The sequence below is a fragment of the Gadus chalcogrammus genome, chromosome 15 (assembly GCF_026213295.1).
Source record: "Gadus chalcogrammus isolate NIFS_2021 chromosome 15, NIFS_Gcha_1.0, whole genome shotgun sequence".
Lineage (NCBI taxonomy): Eukaryota > Metazoa > Chordata > Actinopteri > Gadiformes > Gadidae > Gadus > Gadus chalcogrammus.
Window position 1 is genome coordinate 1,626,016 of NC_079426.1, and position 10,547 is coordinate 1,636,562.

Here is a 10,547-nt window from a genome sequence, read left to right on the forward strand (position 1 = left end):
GCGTCCAGGATGACGTTTAAAGAGGACCGCTCCTCAACATGACCCTACGTCCCATCAAAGTAATCAAGAGTGTGTGTGTGTGTGTGTGTGTCTCCCCATGTAAAACCTTAACCCCCTCCCCACCACATTGTCCGGTCCATCTCGCTGGTCTCGTTGCCCCCCCCCCCCCCCCCCCCCCCCCCCCCCCCCTTCCTGCCCCCCCCGCTCTCCTCTGCGCGGTCCCGTGTGCAGAAGGCATTCCACGCTCTGACAGCTGACTTCCTCCCGCCCCCCCCCCCCGCCTCCCCCCCCTCCCCCTCCCCCCCCCCCCCCTCCCTGTTTATATCACCCTTCTCCGAGCAGGCTGTGAAAAGCACGGCCCCCGTTTATCACTTCCTTTCCTCCTCTCAACTCCCCCCTTCCCCCCCCCCCCCGTCCCCCCCGCCCCCCCCCCCTTCCCCCCCCGTCCCCCCCCGTCCCCTGAAAGCTCTGGAGCTCTGGTCTGAGCCTGCCCAACAACCGCCTGCCCGCCAGCCGACCAAGTGTTGCTGGGGTGTGTGTGTGTCTTTGTGTGTGTGTATGTGTGTGTGTGTGTGTGTGTGTGTGTGTGTGTTGGGGGGGGGGGGGGGGGGGGGGTATCCCTCAAGGTTACAGCTTCCATTGCTTCATCAAAGACAGCCTCGGTCTGCGCCGCGATTGTTTTCCAAAGCAAACGGCTCGTGTACAGGGGGAGGACAATATCCATGGCGTCAAAGGAAACGACACAAATAATAAAGTATGGGAGGGGGTCGCGGGGGGGGGGGCAGGGGGGAGGGGGGAGAGGTGATTGGCTGTGATGACCCGGAGCAACACGACAACAAAAGTGTGGCGTTATATAACGGGCATTGAGACACACATGTACGCCTCCACACGCACGCACACGCACACACACACACACACACACACACACACACACACACACACACACACACACACACACACACACACACAGACAACACAATAAAACCACCACAACGTCAACATGTGTGTGTGTGGGTAGTGGGGACCCCACCGCTCACGCCCGGCGGCGTGTGCGCGGCCACGGGGGGGCTTCTACCTTTGGAGGAGGAGGAGCTTGTGTGGCGCTTGTTGAGGGCGCGCAGGCCTTGCAGGGGGATGTCGCCGCCCTCCAGGACGCTCTTGTAAACATGGCGGTCGTTGTCCCCGCCCCCCTCGCTGCTGGGCGACGCCCTGTCCTGCTCCACCTCGCTGCGCCCCGACTTACACGAGGCGCTGGGGAGAGGGAGAGAGAAAGGGGGCGACGTTAGTACTCCCCGGGGGTTTGCGTCGTCGTTGTTTCAACACAGTGGCCTGAGGCCGAGGTCGCCGGCTTCCTCTGAGGGGCTGCGGAGGTGCTTGTTGACTTTGTGGCGTTGTCCTTTGTACCCCGTGTGCACGGCGAGCGTCGGAGCGGCCGACCCGACGGCCGACGAAGTGACGGTCTCGTTTTCTTACGGAACGTGTGTCGGCTTCTTTTACGCACGCATTCTGTTTGCCGTTCGGCCTTCCTCCTGGATAGGTCAGCCACGAGGGATTTGCTATAAATATGAGCTACTGTAAACGTTACGACAGCCTCCCCCCCTCCCCCCTCCCCACCTTTACGGGGCCCAGGTTCACCCGGAGGCGCCCCCCCCCCCCCTCCCTCCCCGGGCATGTGCCTGGCGTTCTGTCTTCCATTAGGACCGATGTGAGCGAGCTCATTAAACCGCTGGGAATCCTAGCGACACTCTGCATTTATTTTAAAACCAAACCCCAGAGTCATACTTCTGTTTTTAAATCTAACTTGCAAACCTATGGAGAGAGAAAATATGCATGGCTCTTTTTTCCTGACTTCCTGCTGGAACAACAAGCCCTTTCATCCCTCTCCGGGAATATACTATATGTTTTGGCAGCAGGGGGACTCGTTAAAATTGCATAACTTGCAGGTTTTATTTGAGTGCGAGTGTGAGACAAAACCGTGCTAAGGGACATCTGCGTGGAGCTAAACGGCGCCATTCAAGATTCATCATGGTCGGGTTTTACTTGGAAGAGCCAGCCGTATCGTATGGACCTTGTGGCTTCACAAAAATAGGATATACCTACAACAGAGACACAACTATAACCGTGCAAGTGAATCAGCCGTTCCTGGGGTGGATGGAAAGGCGTTGATACGTCCTATTGACGGAATCACAATGATGGACATCATTGTTCACTTAAACGCTGGCTGGCTAGGCTTAATTCTTGCATTCCCATGGACACAGTAAACGTATTGACTTCGATTTAGAAGATGACAATTACAAACCAATGTTTACTGCTGACCACCATTCAAAATGTATCTAATTAAGAGATACATCTATTATCTCTGACTGTGACACTAACAGAAGAATGTTTCTCTGTAGGAGAGGTTGTTTGACGATAACTATTCTCCCTCGGAAAGAATATACTTATAAAAGTCTCAACTATCAAAGACAGACCAATGAAAAACACTCCCGCCCAAAACATATGTGCCTTTGGAAGAAGCCAGAGAATTACTTCAGCTTTTCTGCCTGTGAGGTAACATTTGGAGTAACTAAAATGATGGCTCTGAAACTCTCAAAACTGAACCACCGAAGAAAAAGCCAAGCAAACTTTATTCATCAATATCCAACTATACGTTACACGTTTATGATTAACATCCTGGAATTCCAAAACCCCTCCACAAACACTGGTGCACTAATATAAATAATCACTACAGCAGATGGAAAGTCTCTGGCCTAAAGAGAGGGAGAAATCCCCTCCCTTTGAGGGATGCATGTGAGTCAAGTCAACATGACTCAAAGCGGAATAACTTGCATTTTACTACATAGGCCAAAATAGACCACCCGACAGAGACTGCTCCTGACGCACACACGCACACACACACACAACGAGAGATGAGGGGTCTCAAAGTCTTTATTTACGTGTCTACGAAACATCCTCTCTTTATTACGCAGCTGCCCTACACGTTGGCTTCCCCATCCCGCCGGCGGAGAGAAGATAACGGTTTTAAAGTCACGCGGCAGCCGGGAGCCCGGTTCCCTGGATCCTCGCTCGCACCCCGCTGCGCTTTCCCTCCCAGGTTGGCTGGCTTTAAATAAGCCAACACATGCTGGCCCCCTTCCCGGCTACTACCAACCCAACCCCCCATGCTTTGACCCCCCAAAACAATAAAGTCGCAAAAGAGCAGAGACAGGGAGACAGAGACAGAGCGGGGGAGAGAGCGGGGGAGAGAGAGGGGGAGAAGGCTCGCTGGTCTGGTTACGTTTCCACTCATTATCAGGAGCTCCTCAGAAACCCGGCGCATCCCCCCTCCCGTCTGCAGGGCGGGTTACACACAGGGTGGAGAAACTCTCCCACCGATCCACCACACAACCCAGCCCTCGAAATACCATCCCCACACACACACACACACACAGAGAGGGGTAAACAAGCGCTTTCAAGAAGCGCAGAAAAGAAAAGGGTAGAAGAGGCTTGAACTTACTACTGCTGCAAGTCGGAGGGCGATTCCAGGGGGCTGAACGAGGGCCCGCTCTGCAACACACCGAACAAAGAAGTCATTGATAGATCCCCAGGAAGGTCTCCTCCAGCTAGAACACAAGAAGGACCATTCGCTATGGCCAGATCCCCTCTCTCTCTCTCTCTCTCTCTCTCCCTCTCGCGCGCGCGCTCTCTCTCTGGCTGACGGGCTCTGCTGTGTGGCTCTCTGTGTCCAGCACACCCCGACTTGTTGAAGCTTTTCACCAGCAGCCCTGGCAGCAGCGTGTAAGCGTGTGTTTTGGCGTGCATGCAACTTGGGAGAAAAAACAAGCGGCACTGAACAGGGCGGGAGGGGGAGAAGGGGAGGGAGGGTGGGCGTGCGTCGGACAGGGGGGGCTCTCATGTGGGGAGGGGGCTGTCCCAGGCTCGGCCAATGGGAGGCCGCTTCGCGCTGAAGCCATCTCTTTTGTCTGGTATTGAGTCACTCTCATTATCACTAGACCGGACCGAGGGACAATTAACCAGCTGGTGGTGCAAGCAGGCCAAATGACACACGCACACGCACGCGCGCACACAGACACACAATGCACACCGGCGCACTCACACACACACACACACACACACACACACACACACACACACACACACACACACACACACACACACACACACACACACACACACACACACACACACACACACACACACACACACTTCAGAAATGTGGGTGTTTGTAACTCAAATACAGACATATAATAAGTATTGGAGGGTTTTATCAGGAGAAAAAAGTTGAAGCTGTTTTAAACAAAGAAGAAAAACTAAAGAAAAAGACACTTACTTAACTCAAATGACACAGGAGGAAACAGAAACACAAATAATACAAAGGGTGAGTGAATTAATCTTTAAGGGACTAGGAGGGGGGCAGTGGCTGTTATTTTCGGGCGCTGGCTAACCCTAAAGCCCGGGGATAGTCACTTGCATGCGAGTAGCACCCGCATGCATTTTCAATGGTTTAGGGCTAATTTTAGCCCACTGTTTCTGTTGCTTTGGCTCCGCGTGGACGTCACAGAAGGTAAAAATAACAGACCTGACACTGGGCTATGAATAAAAAAGCGCAAGTGTTGTTTGCAAATACGATTGCACAACCCCAGCCCCAGTCAGCCAGGGCCCTGCCCCAAGTGCCACATCCCCACCTCAAACTCCTGCTGCCCCCCCCCCCCCCCTCCCCCACCCCCAGACCCACAAACACCTAACAGATGACCAGACGAGGCTCCGACCAATCCTTCTTTTTCCCCCACTCCCTGCCTTTTCCAGTCAGTTGCCGGGGGCAGAAGTATCAATAATAACTTTTGCTTATCCGAGGGCAGAATTTCTCTCCTGGCAGGTCCATAGTCTTCTGATCTATTTATACTGCCAAATGTTCCATGGCCCTCCAGCCCCGTGGAGAACAGGCCAGCGCCGCCGCATCATCTGTGACTCCCCGTCCTCCCAGCGATACGTCTTACTCATCCATCACAGACCCCCCCCCTCCGGGCCCACCCGCCTGTCTCCACACAGTGTCCCCTGACACCTGTGGCTGACTCTCACACACACACACACACACACACACACACACTGACGCACACAGACGCACACGCACGTTGCATCAATGGAAAAGAAAACAGGAAGCAGGCGTGGAAAGGCCGATCGGAACAGGGAGGACGGAATCTTAATGTAATCTTCCCTGGCGAGATGCTGTGCGGATGATGTCTCCGCAGCGTCTGTCTGCACCACGGACTCTGCACAACAACCGCTTATCGCCACGCTAGACCTGTCGCCGATCAAAGTGAGGCCCACACCCCAGGGCTTCCAGCCCTGGCACTTAAACGTTACAGCAACCTGGCTTCACCGGGGGCCCAGCGCCTCACTGGGCCGCAGTGACGCGTGCATGGGGGGGGCCCCGATCTGACGGATCGATATCAGGTGACCGGGGAACGTATGAAAGACTTCCGCTGGTGGTGAGTCAGTCGAGCAACACGCCCCCCCCCCCCCCGGGAGACAGGTGTCCACATGTGCCACTGAGCCCTTTGCTAGCTGTGTGCCTGTTCTCTCCCCCCCCACCCTGTACACCCCCCCCCCCCAAACCTCCCCCCTTCCCCTCTGTTTCAAAATAGTCGCCGTGACTACATGGCGGTAACATGAATCCCATTCTTTCCAGCACCTTGTTTGTGTTGATGTGTGTTATCCTGAAAACAAACAGCTCCTCCCCGCGCGTTCGCTGCCCGGGGAGGGAGGGAGGGAGGGAGGGAGGGAGGGAGACAGGGGGGAGACGGGGGAGGGAGGGGGACGTCTGTTTTAGCCCGCAGCCCCGGCGACGGCGGCCGTGCCGCGCCGCCCGATATATAAACCGTCGGCTCCGCGGCTCCACCTCGTCCCTATTCTGCTGGGTTACACACACACCCCCGCGCAGCGGCCATCATGTGACCCGGGGCTCACTGGCTGGGGGGGGGGGGGGGGGGGGGGGGGGGTCGGGGATAGGGTGGCCGGTGACTCTGTCGCCTACATATGCCAGACAGATGGGAGTCACTCAGGCGGACCGCAGGGGGTCTGAAATGTTCTTCCTGACCAAAGTTATGCGCGGAATCCCGGCCCCGGATGGCCTTGTATGTCCACGTGGGGCGCGTGGTTCAAGAGGGACCGTCGGTTTTGAAATAGCTCTGAAATGACGACTCTGTTACCTACCGGTGAGACGCGTCGACCCCGTAGCGGGGGGGGGGGGGGGTACGGTTCAGTGTCGTTTCGGCGTCGTGATTCATCATATCGCCGTACACAAATAGGTTGTGTGTTTGGCGGCTCTAGGGACCGAGGGAGAAGTGAGGAATCTACGAAGAATTCCGTGAGAAGCTGCGGACGCCGTCAGCGGTTTCCTGTCAAGGGCTTTGGGGGTATGGCACCTTGGCCCCCGCACAGGCGCAATATCTCAAGGCTGTTGAAGCTCGACGATTCCTCCGTGAGCCGCGGGGTCCAGCCCGGCTCCGAGGTCAAATGCTCGGCATTCCGGGCGACTCTTCAGAAGTGACTTTGACGCTCGGCAGGGGCCCGTCCAGGGAGTGATCTCAGCGGGGAGGAATCCCGAGTGCTCTGGAGGATGACGGCCTCTGAGAGGGATGGAGAGCGCCCTGCGTCCCGTCAGCGCTCCCGCTCGCTCCTCCGGGGGGACGTTGGGAACGGAGAGTCGGCTCGGACACGCCCGGCCAACGGGGTCCTCATAAAAGTGTCGCCGGGGACCGGGGGTAAATGGTTTCCTTCCGTCTACAGGTCTATCGTGGATGCTGGGACGCGGTGGATGCTGTCTCATGTGTCAGGCCAGGGGGGCGGCGTGTCCCCGGACAGGTTCCGCTGGGTGTTTAGACGTCTGAAGGGCTAGGCAGGGGGGGGGCGGGGGGACACAACGTCTGTTCTGCGTGCAGCCGGGGCCCTGCCCGTCTGGGGCCCGTCTGGGGCCGAGCGAGAGGCCGAGGCGGGGGTTTCATCGAGCGCTGGGCCAAATTGCAGTGATTCATCAAATGACGACAAGACCTGACCCCCTCTACGTCCCTCTTGTTAAATATATCAGAGAGAGAGACAGACAGACAGACAGGCAGACAGGCAGATGAATAGACGGACTGACAGCGATTATTATTTCAGGAGACTGGGATTATCACACAGCCTGGTTAATTACACGGACTGCCAACACCCGACAAGTGAAGAGTGACTTCTGTGTGAATCGCCCTTCTCTGAATCGTTGACCTGTCTTCTATGAACCTTGACAGAATTCATATCGATATACTGAATATGTTCCAGATGTGTCGAAAGGGGAGACGAGATCGTGCTGGTTGCCAGAGCTCGCATTCCGATCTGGTTTCTAAAATAAGTTTGGCTGTGGGCCTGATTCACTGATAAACGGATAAACAGATAAACAGCTTTTATGTTGTTGTCAATCAACAACACTTAAAACTATCTTGTTTGCTTTGGAGTATACCATCTTTGGAATAGTTTGCATACTAAGCGAGCCTAAAAGCATTCGCTACTGTAAGCAAACATAGACTTTTTTTAGCTGCTAAAAGTCAGGGAGGATCTTAGCTAAACACTGACCGACAGGGCATTACAGGAAATCCATTTTCTAAATGTATTTCTGGAGGGGGCGGTAAATAGCTCATCGTCTACTCTCCATGGTGGTCTTAAAATAAAAACGTTTCACATAGATAATGTAGCCATGAAAAATGAATGGGATGTATAAAACAATATAAAACATAGACCTGCTGCTCCAGGAACACTTATCAATGCAGTTCACCAGACCGAGAGATCCCGTAGCCCGAGCTCAACATACACAACAACAAACAGAGCTCAGCGAATGACAAATGAGGACGGTGCGAGTACGAGGTGCAGCAGTCCGTACAGACACACAGGACGGGTCAGGCGTTGGGGTTTTGGGGGTTATTTCGACATGGAGGTTAACACATGCAGTGCGTACGGAGTACTGCCAGATTACAGGCCGTGGCCCACTTACCGCTTTCCCAAACTCCATCTCTGAAAAGAATCTATACCAAGGCTCATTCTCTATATCTACATCTTCTGGATTTACATCCTGAGTCTAGGCGGTGGCGGTGGGGAGGGGAGGGGGGGATGTGATGGCCACAAGGAGAGAGAACAAGGACAGAAGAGAACACGTTTCAGACAGAGATATGGACACACAAACGTGATGAATGTGTGACGCCGGAGACTCCGACACAGGCAGTCCTCGCAAACCATAAGGTCATTGAAGAAGAAAGGTAGCAATATCCGTTGCAATGAAAACAGACGCCGGAAGATTGTGCTTTAAATAAACAGGCTGAATGAAAAAATGCATAGAAAGATAATCGGTATCTGGGGTAAAACCACAACCCCACCGGCTGCAAGATATATACATCCAAAAGTAATTTGTTTGTATTGGTTTGGGAAGTACAGCAATTGCAATAACAATGTGACACTTGTGGGATATTTTCTCTTAAATCAAATTGGATTCTGCAAAACAGTTGCCCAAGAGATGGCTGAGAATAGAGAAAACCATAGCTACCACTGTAATGACAATGAACCATGATAACTGGGTCTGTCATAAAACACTAAAAAGAAACCAGAGCCTGTCCTAGGTCCTATCAGGCCGGGTTCATTGTTCTTCTGTTCAACACAACACTTGTGCTTGTTCACTCGACCGGGCGCTTGCCAATGGTGAACTCTTTGGCCAACAGGATACTTGTCTCCATTATGGCTAAGACCCTCTAATCACCTGGTGTTTAGAGGACGAACCGGATTCACCAAACAGAATCAAACAATGACGTCTGAACACCCAACGCTAAGCCTGTACAACGGTAACAAAACGATAACATACATTATAAGAGGTTAATCCAGCACATTAAAACAAACATTTGAAAACAGTATTTTCAAAATGTATTCAAGCATTGAATATTGCAGGGGAACGGGAACCCCGTTGGTATCCAGTACACTAACTTCTACGATGAATATTTATAATATTGACTCATAATAAAATATATAAAAAATAACCCAAAGAATATGGAGGAGAGTGCCCCCCCCCCCCCCCACCCCCATACGCGCTCATCAGAGTGTCCATCTGATGCCCCAGTTCAGCCCGATTACACTGAGGCGAACAACAGAAGACGATGGTTCCCCTTGTAAGTGATACTCTTCTCAACAGACCCCCCCCCCCCCCCCCCAAATAAGGATCATCTGTCACCGCAGCAGGACACTCCATCAGGAATGTGGTACACACATGACAGGAGAACGCACACACACACACACACACACACACACACACACACACACACACACACACACACACACACACACACACACACACACACACACACACACACACACACACACACACACACACACACACATACACCCGAGCTGTTAGCCAACCAAGCTGCCACCCAAGAGCTCAAAGAGTCAGGAGGGTGGGGGGGTGGGGGCGGGGGAGAAGGGTGTGGGAGTGTGAATGTGTGTGTGGGAGTCTTGGGGGGGAAAGTGTGAATGAGGGGGTTCGATTAGAAGGAAGCCTTTTGGGAACACAGGCGCACAGACAGAGAGACAGAGAGAGAGAGAGAGAGAGAGAGACAGAGAGAGAGAGAGAGAGAGAGAGAGACAGAGAGAGAGAGAGAGAGAGAGAGAGAGAGAGAGAGAGAGAGAGAGAGAGAGAGAGGGACAGAGACAGAGACAGAGAGAGAGAGAGAGAGACAGAGACAGAGACAGAGACAGAGAGAGGGCGAGAGAGGGCGAGAGAGAGAGAGAGAGAGAGAGAGAGAGACACAGACAGACAGACAGACAGACAGACAGACAGACAGACAGACAGACAGACAGAGAGAGAGAGAGAGAGAGGGAGAGGGAGAGGGAGAGAGAGAGAGAGAGAGAGAGAGAGAGAGAGAGAGAGAGAGAGAGAGAGAGAGAGAGACATATAGCGAGAGAGATAGAAGAGGAAGATAGGAGAGAGGAAGAGAGGAGGGAGGGAGGGAGGGAGGGAGAGAGAGACACACACACACAGAAGAGACGGAGAGAGACAGGCTGAGAGCCGCCCGTGGAGACGCGGTGGGCGGAGAGCCTTACCGTTCTCTCCAGCTTCAACACAGACGACTTCCCTGGCTCGTACTCAAAGATGCTCTTGGGCTCCGCGCGGTACTTCCTGGTGTCGACCTTCTTGTCCGGAGGCTCCCACTCGTTCCTGAGGAAGCCGAACGGGGTGTGGGAAGAAGGGGGGGGGGGGGGGGGGGGGGGGAGAGAGAGGAGGGCGGGATGGAGGACAGCCAATCATTATCAAGTAGTCTCCATGGCAACCGTCTGGGGCGCTAGATGGATACATTTATTTATTTATTTTCGGAGTCTTAAGATGGCATCCTCCACATCTCGGAGGCTGCTCTCTCAGCCACGCAGGTCGACCGCGGTTCCTGTTGTTGTTTCCCTTTGGAAGACATGCGCCCCCCCCCCACCCCCTCCCCCCCCCCCCTTGGGATAACAAGTCACACAAACCTGCCGTCGAACCGAAT

The 10,547-nt window shown here is 53.9% G+C and overlaps 1 protein-coding gene across 1 annotated transcript in view; it reads right to left on the reverse strand.

The window, feature by feature from the left end:
* The window catches only part of LOC130404903 (sorbin and SH3 domain-containing protein 1-like), a 4,989-nt gene extending 1,163 nt beyond the window's left edge, over positions 1-3,826 (reverse strand). Inside the window, exons 1-2 of the mRNA XM_056609848.1 lie at positions 3,497-3,826; positions 1,038-1,251 (exon numbers count right to left, since the gene is read on the reverse strand). Of these exons, the coding sequence (XP_056465823.1) occupies positions 1,038-1,251; positions 3,497-3,801 (519 nt within the window). The 5' untranslated portion in view covers positions 3,802-3,826. The remainder of the gene's footprint in view (positions 1-1,037; positions 1,252-3,496) is intronic.
* Positions 3,827-10,547: the final 6,721 nt, after the last annotated feature.